At 44.6% G+C, this 26411-nt stretch overlaps 1 protein-coding gene across 1 annotated transcript in view; it reads left to right on the top strand.

Moving 5' to 3' along the window:
* Positions 1–26411, top strand: part of ADAMTS17 (ADAM metallopeptidase with thrombospondin type 1 motif 17) — a 177585-nt gene that overhangs the window by 46958 nt on the left and 104216 nt on the right. The window contains exon 8 of the mRNA XM_054168852.1: positions 21648–21753. Within this exon, the coding sequence (XP_054024827.1) occupies positions 21648–21753 (106 nt within the window). The remainder of the gene's footprint in view (positions 1–21647; positions 21754–26411) is intronic.

Consider the following 26411-nt stretch of genomic DNA (forward strand, 5'->3'; position numbering starts at 1 on the left):
CTGCTGGTGCCAAATAAGCAGCTTTATGGTTAGTTAGGAATGATACTGCATATTTCAAGGCAAAGTTTGGCCTTGATTCCTCAGTGTACATGTTACCCCAGATCCAAGCTGAAGCTTCCCTGTATTCAGCTAATAATAAAAGTGGAGGCAGTGTGGAATTGGGAAATGGAAAATGAGAATGTGTCTTAAATATCCTTAAATTGCCCTGGTTAAAAAAGTCTTTACCTCTGCTGCAGTCACATGTGCTTTTCTGTGGCTTGATGTCGGGGAAAAGAAAGCAGAGTATAGCGTGTGTGCTGCAGATGGGCAGGTTTCACTGAAGGAATAGCTGCCCGGAGAAAGCCAAGCATCAGAGCAGAGGTGGTTGAGAAACAGTTTTCCAGGCTGTTTCCACAAGGGAATCAATGTTTTGTGAAAAACATTCCCATCTCCTAGCTGGCGTTAATTAAAGGGCTCAAAGATAACTTTCTGAAGGTCTTGAAGGTTAGAAATGCTTCCATAATTTGTGTTCTTTTTCTTGAGTCTTCCAAACAGCAGTATGTAAACTGGGGAATTAAGGTTTGGGTTGTGCCACTACACTGCTGGGTGACTGCACAGATGGTATTTCTCTGCCATGCTGTTCTGTTCGTATCTTGCTGTCTCCCTTGCTTTCTTCTTACAAATTTATCATTGTAAAGTGTTTCAAAATATGTCCAGGTTGTGCAGTCTCCAAGTAATTTTCATCCTTTTTCTATTCCAGGTAGAACACATGAGTAGAGGGCTGTACATTTTTACCTTTTCCATGGCCATTTGCTTGCATGGTATGGTGGTCTACTGTCCACAGCAAGTAGCAGTTTTGGTTGGTCCTGCATGTACTGTGTACTGTTCATTAAAATCTTCCTCCCTGTATAGTACTGATTCCAGTCCCCTGACAGTGTCACAACAGAAGATCAGTCCCCAAGGAAAGGGAAAAGGCTAGCTGGTTTGCTGTGAGTGGAAAAGAAAAGGAATTCTCACATTAAAAACATTTTCCATAGCGGTTCGCGTTGAATGTTTCTGTATATTCCAGGGCGGGTTTTTATTTGATGCCAGAGTAAATAGAAATACCTGCTGCTTAAAACAATTCATTAGAGAAGCAGTGCTTGGCTTTAGGAAAAGCCTTGCTGGGACTGTCCTTCAGACCAAAGTCAAACAGACTTTAATGTATTAAAATGAACATACTGTAGGTTAAAATGTTCCTTAAAGAAACACTGTCAGGCTGGTTTAGTGTTTGTGAAAGAGAGGGCCCTCGCAGCACTGCAGATTTTGTGTCACTTAAAGCTGTGTGAGGCAATGGAGAATCGGGCTGCTGGCTTTATGAAGCCAAAGGGAGCCATGGTAAGTGCAGTGGAAGACTTTTTCCCTTGCCTTTTGGTTGCTAGGTAATAAATGCTTGGCTGCACAACCCAGACAGTGCAGAAGTGTGCTATTGGGCATATTCATCACTACCATCTCTCAGGCCCCACCCTACCCACAACAGCCTTCCAATTTCTTTTCACCAGCTAGCAATCTCTCTTCTTCCAATTTCCCACTGAAAACTTGCGTGCCAAGTGAGCGTAATGCACACGTTTTCTTAGAAGCACTGTGGGGAGCACAGCCCCTCCAGTGATCAGGAAGTGCTGCTGCTGTAACCCTCGCTCTTCCTGACTTCGGGGTTTTGTGTGCACTTTTCCTTCTTTCTTGTGTCAGACACACAGCTTCAGCCAGGCTTCATCTGTGTTCAGCTGTTTGCAAGATCAGAGCTGGAGACTGGAGGGGAATCCTGCTGACGCTGGACTCCCTGTGAGGATTTTGTTGTTGATTTCAGAGGGGTCAGGGCCCTGGTCCTGTTGTCGTATGTTGTCTGAGATACCCAACCCTCCTTTGGGAACTCCATCAAGAAGATGACCGAGCTCTTTTTCTAAATGGATGAGTTGGTTTAGGGTACCTGAGACACCTTTGGAAGGCCTGATATCCTGAGGATGGTCCTGTGGGTCCTTTTTTGAAAGCCAGCTGAGATGTCTGTTAAACTGTCTATTTGAGCACTCACAATCGCTGACATATTTAAAAATCTTGCAAAGAAGCAGTAGCTTGTGAGAGCCAGAAAACAAAACCCAGTAGAAACCACAGTGAAGCTGACCAGTCTGCTTTGGGAAGGACAAGTAAAACAAAATCCAAAGAAACATGTATGCACAATCTATTCTCTCCATCCAGTCAGTAAAAAATAAACAAGCTGGGCATGCCAGTTTTAACAGACTGCGTAGTTATAGTTGATGTAATTAACTTCTGCATTGAATTACATGAAAACTTAATATGTGTACAATGAGTTGATTGAGTCAAGCATTGATATCACTTTTTCTCTGCTTTTATTTTTAATGGAAAGTAGAGAATTTGATTATCATTTGCCTTGGGTTTGTTCTGTGGCTCAGTGGTCTTGTTGAGGTTTGTCTTTCTTCATTCCATATACTGTTGGATTGTTGGTGTCCTTAGCTGAGAAATGACTGTCTTTCTGGGAGAGATGCAGGAGCTGAATGATAGAGGCTGTCCTTAGTTCAGTTCTCTTTATAGCATTTGATCAGTCTGTTCTGTTCTTAAAATGCTATCCATGAGTGCTATTGACTCGATTTCTAGTTATCTCAAATTTTAGTTTGTCCCCTCTCTGTTGTTTCATGCCTTTGGGGCAAGAATTAACTTGCATAATTAAATGGAAGCATTTAGTGGCGGTAGGGTTAGTGACAGATTGCCTGTACATTTGTCATTCCTGTACATTGTCATTGTCCTGTACATTGTCATTTGTTTCCAGTCCCTAATTCTCAAGTGTCACAGACCCTTGTTTCCTCCCATGATTAACCTGCTTTCCATGCCTTTTTGCCAAGGGTCTCTTTCCTGGTAGTTCAGATCTCTTAGAAGCTCTTGCTACATTTTGGTCATCTTTTCTTTGTTTGCCTGGGCCTGGACATGGGCTGCTCTCCCCAGAGAGCCTTGAATGGTCTGTCTTCCATCACGCTAACCACATGGCTTGCCCACTGAGGTCATGGAATTTCCCTATGTTTACTGCACTTTGTTCTTCATAAACCTCCAGCATTTCCTTATTAGCTCTCCTCCATACATCATTCTCTTCTCGTAGCCCCCAAACGTGTTTCAAGCACTTCTGTTTTCCAGATCTTTATCTGTCTCTCTGCCTTCCCAGTAAGCACCCATCCCACAAGATAAAACATCAGGCCTCACAGTGGTGGTGTGTGTTTGAAGCTATCTTCTTGTTGGTAATTTGGAACTAAACACTGTCAGCAGGGAGGAATAACACACTTCCTGCTCTGTACCTGGCCTTTCATTTCCTGCACCAGCAAACTGCTATTGGTAATTAATGCTCTTAATTATTTGGGCTGGCTTGCCAAAATCCACACATAGTCTTTGTCAATACAGCACGGCCAAAATCTTCTCACCAGCTTACCGCCCTGCTTTTGGTTGTCAGTGTGTCTTCACATCTTGCTTTTCTTGTTGCTCACCCAAACCTGCTCAGGCTTTATGCCAGAGTTTTTGTCGTCTTTATTGTGACTTGCCCCAAGGTTGGTGCAGGTTGTGTAAGCTTATCTTGAAAATATTCTGTTATAGTTTTATTAATGTTTCATGGCAATGTGTTTTGACAAAGACAAGAGACCTGTCTAAAAAGCTAAAATGCTGCTGTTGACCAGGCAACATCTGTCTGAGTAAATACCCTTCAGGCAGTCATATCTCATCGTTGTACAGGGTAGGTGTTGATTGCTCTTTGAATGAAAGGCATCTTCACAAAACTCAGTAGCTACAGGTATCTAGGTACCTATCAGGTATCTAGGAGTCCAAACCAAATCTTTGCCTAATGTCAAATTGGTGTGCAACTAAACTCCTTTCTGTTGCCTTTATTAAAAGGTGTATGGCATGAGGGAAAGTATTTGCCATGACTTTGTTGATATTTATTCTGATACTCCATGTCATAACTCACTTTATGTGTTAAGTCATTGTGCAGTGTGGTACAGGTGCAAACATGTCCTGCATTCCACTCCAGGGTCATTTGTCTGTGAAATTATATAGGCATGTACACAAGCACCTGGGAATTTCAGTCTCCTAACTTAAAGGGCAGATACCCACAGAAGATGTTCCCTTCGACATCTTTTTACCCCTCACCCTCTTCTTGTGCCTGAGGTTTTGAATCACTGTGGGGGGAAGAATTTGTTTTAATTCTTTGAACTCTCAGTTGCCAATGAATTAGTATGCTAGTGTTCCTCAGGAGCAATTCATTAAGCTTCCAGGCTAGCACACAGTAAAAACTAACCAGAAATACAAGGTTGGAAAAGACCTTTCAGATAAAGTCCAACCATAACCCAACTACCATGACCACTAAACTATATCCTGAGGCACCACATTTACACTCTTCTTTAACCCATCCAGGGATGGCAACTCCACCACCTCCCTGGGCCGCCTGTTCCAATGCGGTGTGTGGAGCTAGTGCTTGGGGACATAGTTGAGTGTTGACCCTTCAGTGCTAGGTCAAGGGTTGGACTGGATTGTCTTTGAGGTCTCTTCCAACCAGATATATTCTGTGACAGCAATGTTTTCCCCTGCATCAAATAAAGGGTGGACATTTTCCTTGCCTTTCTTTTTGTTGTTAATGTATTTGTAAAAATCTTTTTTGCTGTCCCTCAGGGCAGCGGCCAGGTTGAGTTCTAGCTGAGCTTTTTTTCCTTTCTGATGCTTTCTCTGCATGACCTACCTGGATCCCTATATTGTCTTGAGTTGCTTGCCCCTCTTTCCAAACTCTTCCTTTTTCTTTTTTTTTTCCTGAGCCCCTGCAAGAGCTCCCTGTTTAGCCCAGCCAGTTGTCTTCCCCAGCAGTTTGTTTCATAGGGACAGCTTGCCCTTGCACATCTGAGACGTCCTTCTTGAAGTGTCCAGCATTCCTGGACCCTTTTGCCCTCAAGGGACACTCCTAACCAGTGTCATGAACAGTCTGAAGTCTGCCCTCTGGAACTCCACAGCAGTGGTTTTACTGACCCCCTCCTTACTTCACCAAGAGTTGAGAATTCTATAAATTCATGATCGCCAGGCCCAGGGTGACTTCTGACCACCACATCACCCACCAGTCCCTCCCTGTTTGTAAACTGCAGGTCTAGGGAGCCACCTCCCCTGGTAGGCTCATGTACCGTCTGTGTCAGGAAGTTATCTTCCATACACTCCAGGAACCTCTTAGATCGTTTCTTCTGCTGAATCAGAAGCTTAATTGATGTCCAGCTGAACACATGCTGCCAAACAACTGTCAAGAAAAGCTCTGGAACTGCTCTTTGCTACTGTGTGTGTGTGTAGCTGAAAAGCCTTTGAGGCAGACATGAGCAGAACAATCTCATTATACTAGGTTTGGGGACAGACTATTTCTGTCTTTTGGGATTTATAGTATTTCTGCTGTTGTCTCTCACCTCATCCATGTAGGGGAGACTTGCAGAGTGCAGATTTTACATGCTTTCTCTGCTGCTTCACCAGCTTCATGCCCCAGCTCCTTGCTGAGGATTTGTTTTTCTGGGGGATTCTCACAAGAATGAACATAAAAAAATCAAATCTTCCCTGTGCTTCTGTAGCTCATCCTGCATCTTCCTTTTCTAGTATAAAGCTGTGGAAAGAGAAATGATGTTTGTACGTCAGTGTCAAACCCATTCTCACTACACCATAAATAACCCATTCCTTGCTATCGTTGTCTGAGCTGAAAATGCCAACCCAAGAGTCTCTGCAGCAGAAAGCATCATGCTTCAGACCAGGTGGACTGGGAGAACATGGGAGTCATAAAAGCAGTTGCTAATTGTTTCTTATCCATGAGCAGGGAACAGATTTGGCACACCCTGACTTTCAATTCAGTGCCTTACCCAGTAATTCACAGTGCCTCCCTGATAGACCTGTGCCATTAAACAGTACATTGGGGGGGGGTTGCAATTTATTTAACTTGCAAAACAGAATTACTTGAGAGGAGAAGGAAATTAATTTGTAAACAGGGCTTTCAGTAAAATTCAAAGCTCTTTACTGAAGAGATCAGAGCTGTTATTGCTATTGTACTGAGCAAGGAAATGAAGCCTAAAGATGGGAAGGGACATGCCAAAGGACAGAGCTGGCTGGGGGCTAAGTGACAGCTCTGGAGTCTCAGTCCAGACCCCTCACTCAGCTGGAGGCAATGCTACCTCTTCTTGGGCCTTCCCAGGGGAAGCTCAGCTTCTTTGGGCAGCAGCCAGTTCTTCAGGTCAGTAAAATAATGATTTAACCCCTCAACAGGCCAGAGGTTTGTGTTTCTTCTTTCCACTGCTTGGGCCTTTATTTTTACCTCCATTTACACGTTCCAGCCTAGTCAGTTTGCTGCAGACTGCAGCCATATATTAAGAAAGCTGATGCATTTACAATGGAGAAGCCTCTGAGGTTTCTCCTCTCCTCCTGTCAGACATAGATGGCTTTTATCCAGTTGACTGCTTTACAGTGCCTTTATCCTTTGCTGGCTTGAAAACATTTCAGATAGTTTCTATTGTTTTGTAGACCCTATAGCTAAAAAACCAAGCTGTGTAAAAACATCTGTACATAGCTGTGCAATAGGCTACAGACATGTAGGCTAATAAGGCATGATTGCATTCATTGTAGCATTTGCTCCACTGGATAATCAAATAGAAGCATTCCAGTTGCACACAGGATATGTAAGAGTAAGGGAAGGAAATGAAGGACAGTTGCCTACTGTACTTTTAAATTTCTTCTGTCTAGCAGCTGCCAAAACTAAATGCAATTTTGAGAGCAAGTTTTAAATAACATAGAGATGAGATTTTGCCAGTGATAACCAAGGAGACAGCACTGGGAATTGTGCATAAAACTCCTTCCCCCCTCACCCTGAAGAAGGAAGCTTGACTTGCACTGATTTTCATTTGTTTTGTTTTGTGTTTCTTTCAAGTTGGGTTAGCCATCTGGTAACATGACCCAGTATAATACCTAGCCTGTTTTGCAGAGTGTCTGGTCCTGGAAGGATTTTGCTACGCCAAATGCACTCAATAGCTTGAAAGTTAGTTTAAGTCTCTGGAATGTTGGTTTTTGTTTCTCTCACTGCTCAGTGCAAGCTTCAAGTCTTTCAGTTGTGATTGGGCTACACATAACACAAATAAGAATTTGGGCATGTAGCAAGACTTTGCACCTCTGAAAGTCTTATGTATGTTTGTCAGCATGCTGCAAATGAAGTAGGAAATGTGTTCCAACTACGATCCAATACAAGTTGACTTCATGGCTGTGAATGTTAATGGCAGCTGCTGTGGGAGAGGTGATGAAATTTTGAGCTGACCCAAGAATTCACAGGCTGTGGTTTGCCACCATGTGTTAGAGAGAAGCACCTTCACTTTGTGGACAGGGTCAGTATTTTGCACTTCAGTGTTAGATTTGTGCTGTATTCACGTTCAGCAAAGTTCATGGGCATGATGATCTGTGGTCACACATCTATGCTACATGGTCTGTGCTCATAGCTGTATTTGAGCATCTCAAAATACAATCTTATTTTTAGAGGTCCTGTCCCACACTTGAGTAGTGGTTGCAATGCAGCAATCTCTATGTGTTACAATTGTATTTAATAGTTTCCTGATTCCAAGCTGATTGACTGTGACTGTTTTGTGCTGGAGTTGTAAACATTACGAGTGAGTGAATTTCACCTACTTGAAGGTCTCAACTAGGCTGTTAGAAGTGGTATAAATGCTTTGTTGCATGTAGTGGAAGTGAATTTATACTTTAAATGCAAATTTATGTGAATACTCTACACCTGAAAACTCATGCCACTTGAAGAAAAATCCAACATCCTGTGTCAGTGAGACCCCTGCCCCTCCCTGCCTTACCACATTTGACTTCAGCTCCCTTTCCCCTTTGGAACAGCACTTGCCCTAGCTACTCCCTCACAGCAGACTAGAGAAGGGTGAAGCAGAGAGCAGGCAGTCATCCCATCAGCACTCCCAGCTGATTCTTTTTCAAAAAGGTGCTAACCTCATAATTTGCTTAGAATTGATGTCTTTGGGATAATTCTGGTCATCTTTTGGCCTCACCTTAGAACCTCTGGCATGTGATAAAGCTTAGCTAAGGATTGTCCTGCTCAGTCAGCAAATTCACATTTCTTTGTTTCATGTCCAGAGGATCCAGAGTCTCATTTCTTGGGAAAGTTTAAATGGGTAGAGGTGAGTAAACAGGCCTCACAGATAAGAGAGCCAGCATGGCTTCTAGGAAAGGAAGCACGATCATGGCTCAGTGACTTGTAGGAATTCTTGAAGACTCTTCCTGCCAGAACAGAGAAGGAAAAGGGGCTGATGCAATGGGCTTTACATTCCTTGCTTTTCCTAAAAGCTTGTGATGGAGCTTCATTGCAGAAGTGTCTGACATTTGTGGTCATGGAACATGAGAAATAATTAGGTGGAATACAGACTCTTTCTTTGTTTATTTTTCCTTCCTGGTTAGATGGATGAAAAAATATGTGATGTATCTGTGCATGAATAGAATAGAATAGACCAGGTTGGAAGAGACTTTCAAGATCATTGTGTCCAACCTATCATTCAACACCACCTAATCAACTAAACCATGGCACCAAGCACCCTGTCAAGTCTCCTCCTGAACACCTCCAGTGATGGTGACTCCACCACCTCCTCAGGCAGCCCATTCCAATGGGCAATCACTCTCTCTGTGTAGAACTTCTTCCTAACCTCCAGCCTAAACCTACCCTGGCACAGCTTGAGACTGTGTCCTCTTGTTCTGGTGCTGGTTGCCTGGGAGAAGAGACCAACCTCTGTCTGTCTACAACCTCCCTTCAGGTAGTTGTAGAGAGCAATAAGGTCACCCCTGAGTCTCCTCTTCTCCAGGCTAAGCAACCCCAGCTCCCTCAGCCTCTCCTCACAGGGCTGTGTTCCAAACCCCTCACCAACTTTGTTGCCCTTCTCTGGACTTGCTTCAGCAAGTCAACCTCCTTCCTAAACTGAGGGGTCCAGAACTGGACACAGGACTCGAGGTGCGGCCTAACCAGTGCAGAGTACAGGGGCAGAATGACCTCCCTGCTCCTGCTGGCCCCACTGTTCCTGATGCAGGCCAGGATGCCATTGGTCCTCTTGGCCACACTGCAGGCTCATGTTCAGCCTACCATTGACCAGCACCCCCAGGTCCCTTTCCACCTGGCTGCTCTCAGCCACTCTGACCCCAGCCTGTAGCTCTGCCTGGGGTTGCTGTGGCCAATGTGCAGAACCCGGCACTTGGATGTGTTCAATCTCCTGCCCTTGGACTCTGCCCATCTGCCCAGCCTGTCGAGGTCCCTCTGCAGAGCCTCTCTACCCTCCAGCAGATCAACTCCTGCCCCCAGCTTGGTGTCGTCCATATTTGCATGTCTATATCTGTTGATGTGAACAAAGCCATCTTTTGGTAATGCCCATCTGGAAGGAAATTGCTGTCTCCAAATGCATGGCAAGGTACGTTGAATTTTGCTGTCTCGACTTTGACCAGATCTTCTCTGGAGAAAACACTGGGACTTTCTTATCACGTTCTTGCCAATTTGGATAGGAAGGTGAGTGCAGGAGATGGTGACATTTTAGCCTGATTCTCACTGAGGTCTGTGTGTACATATTACATGTATGCTGTCCTTTGAACCCTGGAATTTCACAGTATAACCAGTATATTACATAGAATAAACCAGGTTGGAAGAGACCTTCAAGATCATCGCGTCCAACCCATCAACCAATCCAACACCACCCAAACAACTAACCCACGGCACCAAGCACCCCATCAAGTCTTCTCCTGAAAACCTCCAGTGATGGCGACTCCACCACCTCCCCAGGCAGCCCATTCCAATGGGCAATCACTCTGTATAGAACTTTTTCCTAACATATATAACCAAGGTTGGAAGAGACCCCAAGGATCATCAAGTCCAACCTGTCCCAACAGACCTCACAACTAGACCATGGCACCAAGTGCCACGTCCAATCTCCCCTTGAACACCTCCAGGGACGGCGACTCCACCACCTCCCTGGGCAGCACATTCCAATGACGAACGACTCGCTCGGTGAAGAACTTTTTCCTCACCTCGAGTCTAAACCTCCCCTGGCACAGCTTGAATTTTATTTGGATATGGAGTTTCTGCTGTATGCCCTTTTAAATTTCAAGTTCAGACCCCTATACTCTGCAAGGAATTTCTCTAAATTATCTTGACAAGGCTTTTCTTAGCTGGGAATTAGCCTTGTGTTTCTACTTTGGTTAGTGGTCATGAGCAGTCAGCAGGTTGAAGATGTTTGTTGGTTTTGTGTGGTTGTGTCATGCATTTTTGTGTAGCCGTTTTGCCTGAACTGTTTACATTAAGGCTCTGCCTGACCATAATTAGACTGCTGGGTACACGTTCATGTTATGCTGAGGAGCTACTGGTTGGTTTGAATAGTATCATCCATCAGGCTCTAGCATGTACAGCAGTATTTGTGCTGTAGTAGACAAACAGAGTAAACACTGCAGCTAGTTATAAGAAAACTGGCCAGTAAGTTGGGAAACTGTGTGGGTGTTTTTATTTATTGGAAAGTAAAAGCTGCTGCTCTGAATCGAGTCCGTCAGTCTAATCAGACTTTGTTGTCCTTGAAATTAGAGAAAGGTTAAAGGCTAAAGTTAGATTCTATTTAGATTTTATATTGTATGTCTAAGAAACCAGTAGACTTGTATTTCCTGTCTTCTGTACCCTAGTTTGCATGCTTCTCTAGCTGTGTCTGTTGGTCAAAGAGAAAGTACTGTCTCCACCTTGGTCTTGTCTGGGTCCATGAATGGATGAAATTCTTGACTACACCTCTCTCACCTAAGTCTTGACTCCTGATCAGTTCTGGGAAAGTACAGGTACTCCCTCTAATCCCTTTGATGACTGTACACAAGTGTCTCTTGCTGTGTTACCTTAAGAACTAAGAAAGACAAAGACCACCCTTCTGGGGGTGGGAACTAAATAAAACCATCCACAAAATTGCTTAATGCACCCTCTCCAAAACCAGTGGTAATAATATTGATTGGACTTGATCAAGCCCGTGGTGATTATACTAACTAGTGCAATTAGGTTGGATGCAATACATATTCAGCCTGGTTTCTGTGAATGCCATGAAGCTGTTTATGCTGTCATTAATCAGGTGGCTCTGTTGGGAAACGCATCTCATGACATGGCAGCTGACAGGAGGCTGCTGCCACTGAGCAATGAAGCAGTCTTGAGCAAAAATATCCTGTGTAACTGGGAAGTACAGCTGTTACCTCTGTAAATTCTCTCCACCAGCCACTTACTGGGTGGGACTTGACAGCTGAGAACCCCAACAACCATGGGGCAGGCTTAGCACAGAGTTTTCAATGAGGGGCACACAGATTTGATTCAGAACTAGAAATGCCCCCCAGACAGTGTGCAAGTATATAGGAGCTTCTGCATTTCCCAGGGGGCTGTTATGTTTCCCCGAAGCACGCCAGCCTAGAAGTGGCAGTTCTCCCTTTGTTGCTCCTGATGCTTGAGCACAAAGACCTGCAGCAATCATGTGAATACACGGGCATGAAAATGTACCACTGGCTTCTGCAGGACACTGACGGTGCGCTTCTTCCACACTGCCTCCAGGTGCAGCTCTCCGGTGAGCCTCACGTGCTGTCATTTCTGAATGCAGACTAAAAGGCCCCAGGACTGGGGCTGTGCCTTGACTTGTGTCTGGGAGGCACCGGTGACTCTCCTGGCTGCTGTCAGTCATTGCAGGGAGCTCAGCGGTATTCATCCAATTCTGTGTGTTCTTTCACAGGAGCTCGAGTTTGAACATGAGAGATTTTTTTTTATTAAGTGTGAGAAAAGCTCATGTTGGACTTTTCTTAGTGAAAGTTTCTCTCTAGCTCATGTTACTTTAAAATGGATGTTGTATTTTGAGTAATTTAGAGAAAGAAGTACTAAAGAAGGTAGATTCAGGACATCTCCAGTGACAATATTTATATCTCTCTACCCTAATTACAATATTTCACTAATAGCTTTTTAATCTTTTAGGGGTTTGGGGGGGGGGGGGTTGGTTTTGGGGTTTTTGGCCAATTTTAGTCAAATTTGAGGATATAGCTCTCAGAAATATCAGGCCTTTTGAAGTTTTCAGAAAATTAGGAAGTAGAGGAGAAGACCCTCTCCCTTTGGTGCTGCCACTGAAGGAAAAACTGTTTAACTTCCATTTACACCAGAGCCCCCAAGTGGAAGTGTGAATGTGCAGGAAATCAAGCCATTAATTTTGCAGTAAGTTTAGGGTTGCTTTTTTATTGTCATCTCCCCTTTCTCCATACGATCATGCTCTGCCAGAGCGAATGCATGGTGGTACTGTCTGAGGAGAGCAGCAGAGCCGTGGCACTGCTTTGGTCTCCTCTTCCTGCCTGCTGACGTGGAAGGATCATTTTCACTCCCTGCTCCTGGCAGCAGAGGTAGTAGCTAGTGCTGAGGTATTAGGGACCAGCTTCATTCTTTTGTGCGATAAAAGCTTTTCAGCCCAAGTTCTGGCTCAACCCTACCAACCTTATCAGGCACAAACTCCAGGTTTGTCAGTTCTCTCAAGGCAAGCTGGGAGGATAAATCAGCACTCAGCAAAGAATTAATGTAGAAGGGCTGAATAAGCACTGCTAAATAAGTTTATCAGTGTGTGCTGGCTGGCAGCTTGACAAAGTGAAGCCAGGAGCTTAGACAGCCCTCGGCATGCAGGAGCTGTACTTGAGAAGTACCACAGAAGCAATTTGGAAAAGCATCTGTTCAAAGTTTGATGACTGTGAATCATCCCATTCTGCTGGCCTGCTCTGCGAGTCGCCTGAGCTGTTCTGATTTTGCCAAGAGAACAACTTGACACGCATACAGCGCCTAAAAGTCTAAATACTAACATCTTTCAGATCCACTCACCTTTTGAGAGTAACATTTGCTTAGTCATTCTTAAAGAGCATGGAAAGAATTTAATTGAGAGCCGTGGAAGAATGCCATTCGTCAGCAGGACAGGTGTTCAGCCACCTCCCAAACCCTCCTGTCGAGCAGACTGCTGAAACTCCCCAGACGCTGACACATTGTTCTGATCCGCTGCTGAAAGTTGTTTAAGGATTGCAGGACTGATCCCTGCTTATGAACCCAGCCCCAGCCAACATCAGGACAGGCTGAGATGCCCATGGCTCAGTGAAGCTCTTGAAACTGGTAAAAGAATCTTGTAATTATTTGAAGAGCTTCATGAGTTTCTTATTGTTAACAGTGACCAGAAAGAAAAACTGGAAGCGAGTGTTGGACGCTGACTGCTAGCTCTTAAAGCAGATGCTGTTTGCTGCAGAGACTCCAAATATTTTTTCTGATTTATTGCCAAGTCTGCCCTTGTCTCTTCATTCTGGAAGGCAGATACTGAGGAATTGGAGGGCTCCAGGATCCCGGCTGCTGAATTCCATGTTCTTCTTTGTTTAGCACTCTCATTGAAAGGTTTGATTTGACCTTTTTCTTCATTCTTCTTGATTCTTTATGATCTCAGGCCCTCTGTTGAAGCAGATGGTTCAGATGAGTTGCAAGGACAGACTGACAAATTCAAAATTGGAAGTCACAGGGCTCATTTTTAATTGCAAAATGAAAATAGCCTCAAAGCTGGTTTTGGAACCCTGCACAGTTTGCAAAGCTGCAGCTATTGCAGACAGTGCCAGAATTCTTTTTCCATTTCCTGCAAGATTATAACCTTAAATGGGAACCTATCCAGTTCTCAGGACTGACAGGCATGTGACACAATGATGAGCATGGGGCATAGTATCCCTCAAGCACTTTCCTTTCTGAGGGCAGAGTTGTTGGTCTTGTGTGGTGCTTGGTTTTTCTTGTAGGGAGCTAGTTATTTCACAAAAGATGCCTCTGAGGAGACAATGAAGCAATTCTTGAGCTCAAGACTATTCCATCGATTAGGACAGGTCAAAATGAAAATACTGACATGCTGAAATAATTTTTGGTTTTGATAATGTCTGAGACAGTGAAGGGGGAGATTTATGAAGGCTGTTCAGAGAAGGAACATGTGGAGCTCTCTTGTCAAGCCATCCAGCAGGTGAGGGGTGTTGATTAATTTTTATCTTGTGTCTGTCTGCTTCAGCCATTGGAGTGAAGGACAGTTCACACAGCTGCACAAATCCTGAATCTGTTCCTTAGTTTTCTCATTATCTTGGTAGGCTGCCTTTTGCCATCATGCCAGTATTTGTATGCATGTGGGAAGGAAAGATCCTTCTCAATTCTTCAACAGTTTGTAGAAACAACCAGCAGGTTCATCTTTGCAGTCTAAATCCACTTAAAGGAGGTATTCAAATCCAAAAGCCTTTGAGCCCCTGGCAGAGGTGACTTTCAAGGGCCAGAATCCAAATCCTGATTGACAGTTTGGTTTCACAGCTGTTGGTTGTTGACGTTTTCTTTGAGTTTGCAATCACATGTTCCTGTAGTCTTTCAAAAGCATAAGATCTCTCCTGACTTCTGCTGGATCTCATTCCTTTCTGGTGTAAGATACCCTTGAACAGCTTTGTCCCTTCTTCCTGTCTCCTTTTCAGTAGCTTGTATGCCACTGATTTCCACTGCTTGTTTCTCTACCAGTTCTAACAGCTGTCCTTACCCTATGCCAAGTGCCATTCTTTTTGCCCATACTAAGGCACAGTCTCCCTCCCTAAATACTCCCCTGTCCTCATCAGGCCTTGTTGCATTCTAGCTCCTGCCTTTACTCAAATCAGTCTCTGATGACAGAGACATATGACTCAGGGCTATAGATGCAGTTTTCTCCATCAGTAAGTACACAGAAGTTTTCAGAGAGCTCCTCTTCTCCTCTGATCTTATCTCCTGCCCTCCTTGACCCCTGCCTCCCCCAGAAGTGACTCCCTGCTGCTTATGAGATCAAAGTCATGTTTTCTGGAGACTTCTGGAAAACCCATATTATCTCCATTTGCTACACTGCTGTTCTCATCTCTTCTCATTCAGTAATCTCTTCCTATCTGTCCTTCTCCCTTGTTCACTAGATGTAAATTTTGCCAAGCTTCCATATATTTTGCAGCACTGTGTTGAATCATCCAGTCTATCAGTCTCTCCCCAGCTGGAGTCTCAGGTTCAGGAGGCTTCCTTTCAGGCCCTTTCTTCTGAACAGGAGTACAGCTGTTGTAATAGATCTCCCTTTGAGTCAGTAAGCCTGTCTATTTCCATGTGTGTGCACCAGCATGGAAAGTTTCAGCACTGTGTAATGATGTCTGTCAACAGGGTTTGGGAATCTACATTCAGGAATGGTGGTTTGATTTGGACTAAATACCCCAAACTTCATATTTATCTAGAGAAACAGGAATGCAGAAAGGAACTGTGTTTTTGCCTGTTTGAGATCAACATTCAGCAGCAGCCCAGGCTTCTGTCTACGGGGAGTGTGCGGGAGAAGCTCTCTGGAATGTGGCTGTTAGCATATCAAAGTAGAGTAAACATGCAGACGATACCCTGCTTCCTCTGCTCCAGTTAATTAAGCCACTCCTCGTGTCAGATAGATGGAGAGGATTTATTAATGTGCTGTCATCTAGGGCAGCAGTGGTTTGCTGAAAGGGAGGAGCCATGTTAACAGCATAGAGGATGTCACGCTGAACAAAGAGCAGATGTCGAATGAACAGGGTATTTTCTTTTTATCTCCTTCTTGACGAGGTCTTAGATCCCAGTAATTTATCATAAAAGCTGAGAAAATTAGGGCTAGAAAGAACTTCAGGTGGTCTTTTGATGCATTCCCTTGCTCCAAGGCAAGATCAGTGATATTCCTGTCACCCCTGATGGATATCTGTACTGTGAGGCTAACCAGTCTACTTGTTTCCAGCTTTCCTTGAATTTCTGTGGATGCCACACCTCTCCTCAGGTGTGGGATGTGTGGTGAATAGTTATGCTTGGGATCACAAATTCCTCTGAATAGCATTGGATGCCCATGGCCTCTGAGGGTTTCCAAAGGTTGCCTGCTCTTTGCTGGCATAATGCAGCCTGGCTGGCTGGCATGATTTTGTAGGCCTTGGTCAAAGCCACTTCTAGGCCAAAGAGGTGTTAGAATGTGTCAGCTTGCTTCATCTCTGTGTATTTGGTATCTGTAGAGCTTGGGTGAGGACCGTTATCCCTAAAGTCATGAGAGATTTTGGTCACTAGGGCATTTCAACTGTCTGGACAGCCTCTTGTACACTGGGAGAGGCTCTGCTTGGATCAGTGAATTGGCACAGTGTAAATCCAATGCAAGAAGCATTAGAACAAGGCTCCTGACATCAGCAGAACGTCTGTGTGTGGGCAGGTTAGTAAAGGAGCAGATAAACAATTCATTCAACTTAGAAAATCACAAGAGGTTTCCCAAGAAATGTAAAAGCCCCAGAGAAAGATTGAAAGCTAAATTTGAGAGTTGGCCACGCTGGGGAAGGGGTTCCACATGCTCCATTAATTGCTGTCCTGTGGGATAATTAAACACAAGGGGAAAAGCAGATCACAAAAGCACTCCTTTAAGCTCTAATGATTTGCAGACTCCTGCCTTCCTCGCAGGTTTCCATACATGAAGAGGTCTAGCTTCAGAGAGTCCTTTCTCTCAGAAAGATACAGAGTGGGGCAGCTTGCGTGGACAAACAGCAGCTAGATGTCAGCTCATCTGTTTGCAAATGGGGGCAGCATAGTGTGTTTCATTCATTGGTGCTATTAGGACCTTGTGTTCTGAGGATTACCACATTATCAGCTCCAGAAACATCTCAGGTCGTGTTGTGAACATCAGAGAAGAGAGATTTTGTTGGTCTTTCATGGTGCATGTATTGAAAATCAAGAGATCCTGAAGTAACCATGCTATGGGTTTCAGATATTTATTTTTCTTTCAGGACTTTTGGGATCCTGGCAGCAGTTGTGTGTGCTGGAAGTGACAGTGTTTTCACAGTTACAAGGAAGGAGAGTTTTTATTGGGCACTACAGGACAATGTTCAGTCGTGTAGGGAAGGTGTTCTGCCACAAAGTACACTAAGTTATGGGAAGGCAAGCTCCATCTCTGCAGGTCGTGCTGGTTTGGAGGCAAGCAACAGAGTCGTAGAGAGGTCATGTTGAAATGCAGGCTAAGGTAGATTATGCAAAGTAAAGAAGAGGATTCACTGATGACGGGCACATTTGCAACAAGTCTCATCATCCAGTCCAACCCAGCACTGAAGGGTTGACACTAAACCATGCCCTTAAGCACCAGCTCCACACACTGCCTGAACGCTCCCAGGGATGGGAACTCCACTACTGCCCTGGGCAGACCAGTCCAATGTTTGAGAGCCCTTTCAGTAAAGAAATATTTCCTAATAACCAGCCTAAACCTCCCCTGATGCAACTTGCAACCATTTCCTCTAGTTTTGTTGCTTGTCATCAAGGAGAAGAGGGTGACTCCCTCCTCACTCTAGCCTCCATTCTGCTAGTTGTAGAGAGTGATGAGGTCTCTTCTCAGCCTCCTCTTCTCCAGACTGAACAACCCCAGCTCCTTCAGGCGCTCCTCATAGGTCATAGGCCCTTCATGAGCCTGTCCTTTGAGTAAGAACAGAGAGAAAATGGTGTCCCTATTTTCAGTGTAGATTCCTTCTCAGGCACATAGAGATTTGGCGTATTTTATATCTCACATGCCCTTTCAGGCTAAAGGTCTGTTTGAAATAGGTTGTGACTGACTTGCAGTGGCTGGGAGCCCATTCCATTGGATGATCCATGGCATTGGAAGCTCTTGCTACATAAATACCTGAGTTCAAAATATTGTGCCTTGCACTGAGTACAGCTCTTGGCATGACTGTTAAACTTGTTTTCGTGCCTGACTGTAGCTTCTCTCGTCCATTGGATGGTCATACTGTGATTCCTGTACTAGTGATTCATAATGAGACTATTGTTTCCAGTGTGGATCTCATTAATGAGAGTGACAATGAAAATTACTGCTCAGGAAAACAGTTTCCATCCGTGACTATTAAGCTCTAATGAAAAGCATGCTGTTACTGCAAGATTAACAGAAGCTGGCATCTAGATGACTAGCCAGCTTTAAGCAAAACTAATCTGTGCCACTAACACTGTGCATCTGCCTCTGAATTAGTGCATTCTCGTGCAATGCAGGAGCAGCTCACCCTGGTAGCTTCTTTTGGGTGATCCCAGTACACCAAGTGTGGAACTGGAGGCTCAGTGGGACAGGACCTGAGCCTGCCTGTGTTGTACATGCCAGAAAGGGTCCTTTGAAGGATACTGTTCTTTTTCGCCTGGATGCTGCTGACTTCTTGGGCCCTCTGTTTATTCAGCTGTAGGACAGGGATTGTGTTATTACCTGTCTTGGAAGCAGTTTACTGGGTGGTACTTTAATGCTTTTTACATTTTGGAACCTTTCATATGTAGGCTTTGTAGGAAGGAAAAGTATTTTTCATTTTTAAGTGTCATAAGTACTGAAAGATTCCCTTGGTGACTGACTTGATGTGTAAATACAGGCAGGGCATCTCTGTCAAATATATCATTGACATTGAACAGAAAGGCAGAGCATGAATCACTTCTAGGGTTTCCTGGTTTTACTAATGTAGGATGGCAAGAGAGGCAACAGGAGTGTAACTGATGGCAACGTGTGAGCTGCACAAATTGGAAATAGTGGGAGGAGGAGAAAAACATCAGCTCCAACACAAAGCTAGCAATGGTGGCGAATGGGAGGTTTGCCTTGTGCATGCGGATACGCAGTGAGTCTCCCTCTGTGCCAAGCAGACTTCAGGACTTCAAGTTTGGCTCCCTTCCCTGGAAAGCCTCTTGCCAAGCAGACTTCAGGACTTCAAGTTTGGCTCCCTTCCCAACAGCAAACACACTGAGAAGAGGAAAGCTGGCCAAATTTTAATCAAGTTAAAGTTCTGTGTGCAGAGGTGGCTGGCAAAAAAAGGAGATTAAAGTATTAGGAGTGCAATGAAAACAAGACATTAGAGAGTTGAAAGCTGGAGTACCTGCACAAACCACTTGCTGAGTGAATATTCCACAGCTGTCAGGAGCAAGCCCTGGATGTTTCAAATAGGATGAAGTGTGAACCCACACATCAGAACTTCCAGCTTTGGCTATCACTGTGGCAAGCATGTAATATCCTAATGCCTAGTTGAGCTGGTAGGATAAATGTAACCGTTCCTCTTACAGATATTGCTAGCAGAGGGCTCATTAGCTGGCAGAAAGGCCAACAGCTGCAAGCTGTTTATGTATGACAACTTTCTGGATAAATCTGAGTTTACACAGTTGCCTGTGTCCTGAAGTTTGCTGTGGAAGCGCAGATAGCTTTGTGTGTCCAGACCCAAGCACAGAAGTTATGGAACATAATTATGCAATCTCTCATGAGAGAAAGGAAAAAACCCTCACACTTGGTAATAGTAAAAATAGTAATTGGCTTTCCTTTCTCTCTATTGCTGATGCTCCTGCTTGACTTTTCTTTGATATTGTATTTGTGGAAGGTTTTTACACTTGCTGTTCTTCCAGCCTGGCTGCAGGATGTGTGACATGGAGGGAAGAACTCGGCACTTAGGATGCAGTGTGCTATCTGGAAATCTTGTTTTACTTGCACACTCTTAACAGTTTGTGTGGCTCTTGAGAGGTGCCCATTTAGCAGTGGAGGACTTGGATAAATAGAGACATCCTCTTTGTGCATGACTTCCTATGGTTTACCTGTGGTTTCTAGGCAGCAGATGAAACAAAATCTCATCAGCAAATTGGCCTGTGTGGTGCCTGTGATGCCATCACAACATTTCCAGGAATTCCAGACTTCAGCCATGTGTGATGCCCACACAAACAGGCCTAGGGAGTGCAGTACAGCTGTCCACAGGATCAAATCCTAAATTCCGCTGAGTCAGAGAAGACTTCTGCCACCGCCGCTGGCATTGTGACTCAGCATCAGGAGTTTGCCAGCTTTTCTACTCTGCCACTCCTGTTTTAGAATAGAATAGACCAGACCAGGTTGGAAGAGACCTTCGAGATCATTGTGTCCAACCTATCATCCAACACTACCCAATCAGCTAAACCATGGAACCAAGCATCCTGTCCAGCCTTGCCCTGAACACCCCCAGCGACGGCAACCCCACCACCTCCTCAGGCAGCCCATTCCAGTGGGCAGTCAGTCTCTCTGTGTAAAACTTCCTCCTAACCTCCAGCCTAAACCTCCCCTGACGCAGCTTGAGACTGTGCCCTCTTGTTCTGGTACTGGTTGCCTGGGAGAAGAGACCAACCTCCGCCTCACTACAACCTCCCTTCAGGTAGTTGTAGAGAGCAATAAGGTCACCCCCGAGTCTCCTCCTCTCCAGACTAAGCAACCCCAGCTCCCTCAGCCTCTCCTCATAGGGCTTGTGCTCCAAGCCCCTCACCAACTTTGTTGCCCTTCTCTGGACACGCTTCAGCAAGTCAACCTCCTTCCTAAACTGAGGGGCCCAGAACTGGACACAGGACTCAAGGTGTGGCCTAACCAGTTCAGTGTACAGGGGCAGAATGACCTCCCTGCTCGTGCTGGCCACACTGTTCCTGATGCAGGCCAGGATGCCATTGGCCCTCCGGGCTGCCTGGGCACACTGCAGGCTCATGTTCAGCCTACCATTGACCAGCACCCCCAGGTCCCTTTCCACCTGACTGCTCTCAGCCACTCTGACCCCAGCCTGTAGCTCTGCATGGGGTTGTTGTGGCCAATGTGCAGAACCTGGCACTTGGATGTGTTCAATCTCCTGCCCTTGGACTCTGCCCATCTGCCCAGCCTGTCGAGGTCCCTCTGCAGAGCCTCTCTACCCTCCAGCAGATCAACTCCTGCCCCCAGCTTGGTGTCGTCAGCAAATTTACTGATGATGGACTCAATGCCCTCGTCCAGATCATCAATAAAGATGTTAAAGAGCATGGGGCCCAGCACTGATCCCTGGGGCACACCACTGGTGCCTGGCTGCCAGCTGGATGTGGCACCATTCACCACCACTCTCTGGGCTCAGCCTCCAGCCAGTTCCTCACCCATCGCAGTGTGCTCCCATCCAAGCCATGGGCTGACAGCTTGGTTTTCTCAAAGTATGAAAGCAAAGGCAAACGAAAGATCTTTTTAGTGAGTCTCTGATTGTATTCACAGAATCACCAAGGTTGGAAGAGACCTCAAAGATCATCAAGTCCAACCTGTCACCACAGACCTCATGACTAAACCATGGCACCAAGTGCCACGTCCAGTCCCCTCTTGAACCCCTCTGGGGCTGGTTGCTCCAGCACCTCCCTGGGCAGCACTGTTTTATTTCTTCTCCCCAACTGTATTCTGAAAATCTGAACTCCGTTTAACTGCTTATTAAGGCTGCTTCATTACACCTTCTGACACTGTAGTAGAGGGCATTAACAGACAAACTGAGATGAATTCTGGAATCAGGAAAAAACATTTTTGAGAGAGTGAAATACATTTTCCAATGATGGCAGTGAAGTTTAGTGTGTTTAACTTGTTTCCTGTCCGACAACTTCCTAGACTGGTTCTTCACTAGGCCAATAGACAAAATGCTCAGCTGATTCTGTGTGCAAACGGCTCTCATATTTTCTGTACTAGGTGCGTTTTTGATCATTTTTGTTGAGTTACTGCTGTGCATTTGGAGTGAATGAGCTGTTTCACTGATCCTGATGGGACCATTCTCTCTGTTTGTTGCAGGAATTGCTTACCTGGGAGGTGTCTGCAGTGCCAAGAGAAAGTGTGTTCTTGCTGAGGACAACGGTCTCAATCTGGCATTCACAATTGCACATGAACTTGGGCACAAGTAAGAACTTGTCCTTCTCCTTTTCTTTACTCATGCCACTGTAACACACTTTCATCAAAAGCCATACATGTGAAATAGCTAGTGAGGCATGTTTGTTACGATGTCATAAATCTAGAAGATGGATAAATGACTTATTTCTAGGAGGCTTATGTAAATATTCATTTCAGCTCACATAAATCTTTCTATTTGATCTTCCCTTATTTTCCACTTTATGTTTTGATTCTGAGTAGAACAAAGAGGCCTCTCTCTCTTCAATGATTGACGGTAGTTAGGGACAAATTCTGCTTTTGTTTGCACTGTAGAATAAGCCCACAAAAAAGGCATCAACTTCAAAATCTTTGAACTTGCTAAATAGCCTCTGAAGTTCATCTGTCTATGGCAATGATTTTAAGTTAAATACCTTGGTAATAGTCTCATCTCTGCATGTGAAGTAATCTACTGTGGCTGAAATTGTAAACATCAGTATTTTGGAAGTGCCCTTAAGCAGCATTATTTGATCAACAGAAACAAATTGCTCTATCACAGCTAACGAAGTCACACTGAATGCTGCATGGAAAAAACAATAGCAAAGAACATGATAATTCCTAGTGAGAAATTTGCAGAATGAGCTTCCCAGGTACATTCTGCAGGTGACTGAAAACTTTTTAAAACTACCTGGAAATACCCCAGGGACAGAAGAAAACAATACTGACTCAGCTGAGTCAGTCAGCTGCATGGTCTTAGTGCAGGTAGTGAGCTAACCCAAAGGTCAGCATCCACGCTCCCAGCTTTCCAGTCTAAGTGTAGCATGAGCTTACTCATAATACTTGCAGGCATTTGTCCCTTTTCATTGATGTCACTCTGGTTGCCCTGTGTCACGTTAGACTGTGTAAGTTACAGAATTAGACAAGGAACAAGGGGCAAGGGCTGTACCTATGGGACTTTCAAGTACTCCTTCCTTCAGCCTCTCTGAATGGCAGGTGGGAAATCCCACCACTGCTCCTTTAGTAAGAAGATGTGCTTAATTCATGTGTCTGCTCTGTCTTCCTTTCCTACAGCAACAAATATTTGACAGCTCAGTCAGAGCCCATGTGTGGTGTTCAAATTCTGGCCAATCTCATTCCATAACAAATAATTATTTTATGGCAACACATTTCAAAGTTGCATGGAGGATATTTAGGTTACTACCAAAAATTAGAAGATGAAAATGAATCTCCTGTTCACCCTCCAGTGACACCAAAGAAGCTGAGCCAAACCAAGGGTGGTTTCAGCAGAAATGAAGGACATTTGGTTTTGTTTTATTTAAATTACATGCCAAGATGTTAAACTGAGCCTAAACTTAATAACAAATTAACCTGTGGGTAATGCTAAGGGAAATTCAGCACTCATCTTTGGATGGGCCAAGAGCAAGAGGGAAAAATACTTGAGCTGTAGAAAATCCAGCTGTGTAAAAGAGTAGGACTGGCCTGCCCTGGTGTTTGCCAAGTTTCTCAGTAGAGCTGTCAAACTTCCTTCTAATAATGCCTTACAAAAAGTCCACAGTGTAAAGAGAGGATGTAATGCTTTGGGATACAACTCTCCATCTGTGCAGAGAGCTGCAAACTCCATTTGCTTTTTCAAGTGTAGTTTTGGTGGTAAAATCATCATGTCCTCTCTCTGTTGGCTTGTTTTCTTTGCCTCCATCTTGGAGAACTCTTTTGGGAGGTGGGTATGAGATGTCTAAAGAAGCTGACAGAGGGTGGCTTGGGTTCAGTATCTTGGAGGATTTGGACAATGAGTGTGTTGCTGTGCAGAGAATCTCCTGCCTCAAGTGACTCATAGATCCATTGTGGGGAGAGATGGAGCATTTACAGGTGAAGATGAAGAAATGACAGAAGAGACTGCATTTTCTCACAAACTTGTCTCTTGAGACACTTGACTCAGGAGACTAGAACAGGCTCAGGCAAGGGAGTCTGGGGAGAGAACTTGAGTGCTGTAGGAATGTGGAGGGTCTGTAAAAGCCAGGGACCTAAGGTGTCTAGGGAATGTGGCTTTCAGGAGGCGCGTGAGCCAAGAAGGCTTCAACTGAAGCAGCCAGTTGGGTTCGGTTAGAGAAGCTGCTGGCAGGATTCTGTTGCCAGAGAATCCTGGTTTGAGGATGTTTGGGGGGCCTGTTAGACAATGAGTTGCATTTCTCTCTCACATACTGGAGTAAGTCCTTCAGCCCTTCTGTCCCCTCTTTCCTTGCTTAAGCCTAGCCATAAGTGTCGCATTCTGAACCCCCAGTGTGCCAAATGAAAACAGAAGGGAAGAAATGCCATCTCTGTCTCGCTGCCCAACCTGAGCATCAAAATCATTCCTCTGTAAGGTCATCCACCAGTGGCCTAATTGCTTATTTCACAGTCTGCCCTTGATGTCAGTGGGAGTCTTTTTGATTACCTTACTGGGTGTTAGGTCTCTCCTTACTCTTCTGGTTTTGAACTGCAAGAGGATGCTCTGAGCAGTCCTGTTTCGGCGTGTCTTGTGCAAACACAAGGGTTGTTTGCGGCCTCTACCGACAAACTTCTGGGTTGTAAGTGAAGTGTAAGGAAACCTATTGCAGAGATGAAGATAAAGAAGCTGTCATGAGTTTCAGGTTGGAAAAAAAATAAACCCATGAAAAACTAGGTGCAAGTTTCTTAACAAAAAAAGAAATCCAGTCAAACATAATCCATGTTGGCAAAAATATAAATTATGGAGAGCCATAGCTGTGAGCTTTGTTGAAGGCTGATCTCCTCATGGGTGTAGGAAAGCTGAGATTTACTACTTCTTGCCCTAAGAGCAGCAAACATCTGTGGAGATCACAAGCCCAGTTTGGCATTCATAGACAGTTGCTGATGTAGACTTTGGAAAAAGTGAATGGATTACTAATTGATGTGTCAGGTTCCTGATCTGCCACTAATGTCATTTGGACTCACTGCAAAAAACCACTATTACAGACAGCTGCCCTGTGGAAACATGGGGACATCATTAATAGGTCCATTAGGGTGATGCTTATAGATCCTGTAAAAGTTCATCTTTAGGTTTAACCTACAGAGTTGTTGTTGCTTGATGACAAGGTGATGAACTTTCATCTGTTGTATTTGTACCTTCACATCTGGAGTGATAATTTTAGGTTCATGATCGCATTGTATTTAGATACCATTTTTCCTGCAAAGAGCCCAAGAGAAGAATTTTGTTGTTACAAAAAGGAAGCAGGCAGGATAGAGACCACTGAATATGTACTATGGCTACAAATAATCAACTCATTAGCAGGCAAAACAGGACCCTCAGCAAGCCTCTTGCTTTCATTCAGCTTGGTTAGTAGGGTATGGCTTTTAAAATACTACACTTTAATGTAACCACAGTTAGTTGTATTTTATCCCAGGATAGTTGAGTGGAGTACTGTGTTCTGACCCACAGAAAAGGGAAGACACAGAGATCAGAGTGGTTCCTAAAATCTATGCTGAACATTTTCTTACTCTCATCTTTTCTCAGTCTAGCAGGGCAACTCCACAAGTAATAGCTGGAAAATGCCCTACTGTTGGCAACGGGATCCTGAATGGTGCTACCCTCCTCCAAGCTCTGCACCAGTATGAAGTTGGTCTGAGATTTATCCCCCAAAGACCACCCTGAACAACTGTGACTTTTTACAAACTAGTGCCACTTCCCCATCCCCAATTCTCTTCTTGCCTACAGCAGTGACATTGTTCCCGTTTTCAACTCCTTCTCCAGAGAAGGCAGCAAAGGAGCATTTGAAACAAAAGCTGGGATTCATCCTTGTATCCGTTATGCCCTCCATGAAGTGGGTGGGCTGTAGCCAGTGGTTTTTCAGGACAACAATGCCAGCTTTGTTGCCATTCCTATTTCTTTCAACAGCCTCAGCTTTCCTCTTGTGGGATGGGGGCAGGCTTGGGTGAGGAGGGAAGATTCCCATTCATGAGCTAGCAGAACCTGGCACTGCCTAGCTGGTGAGAGAATAGCTGGAGGTGGTATGGCTGGAAGCCATGCCGTGTCAGATGGCCTTAAGAAAGTGAATCAAAATCAGCTCACAATAAGTGAGATGCAGTCTGTTGCCAACAGCCTGAAAATGTATGGCCTCAAACTGGAAGCTGAAACAGATGAGGGCGAAAACAAGTCCAAAGGTAAAAAGCTTACAGTGCATAAACCAAGCAGCTCTGGATTTGGAATCAGACAAGAGAAGAGTTTAGAATTAGCAGGTATTATTTGCCTTGGATGTTAATACTGATATACATGGCTTGGTTAAAATTACTTTAGGCTGCATAATTATTTGCTGCATAATTAAGTATAGTCTTTGTGGAGTGTCTGAACCAATAGTGGTGTTGCAGGTAAGGGAAAAGCACACTCTGGATGTTCCCTTAGTGGCCTGATATGTATGCTAACAGATTTGTGAAGGAATTTACTTCTCTGATGAGCACTCAGAAGAAAGATTCTAGCATGCAAATGGTTGTTAGGCAGAATGTGAAAATATTGTGGGCTGAAGGGGAACGTGTCTTGAGCAGATCAAAAAGGTACAGAATAACGCTCCATGACAACTTAGTCTGGCAAAGCCAGGTCAGTGTGATGCAGGCACAGAAGCTTAATTCCTAAGAACCAAACAGGAAATGAACAGCCCCCTTCCCCCTCACCTGACAATCCATGGAGACTTGGTCGTAATGCGT

The sequence above is a fragment of the Dryobates pubescens genome, chromosome 17 (assembly GCF_014839835.1).
Source record: "Dryobates pubescens isolate bDryPub1 chromosome 17, bDryPub1.pri, whole genome shotgun sequence".
Taxonomy (NCBI): Eukaryota; Metazoa; Chordata; class Aves; order Piciformes; family Picidae; genus Dryobates; species Dryobates pubescens.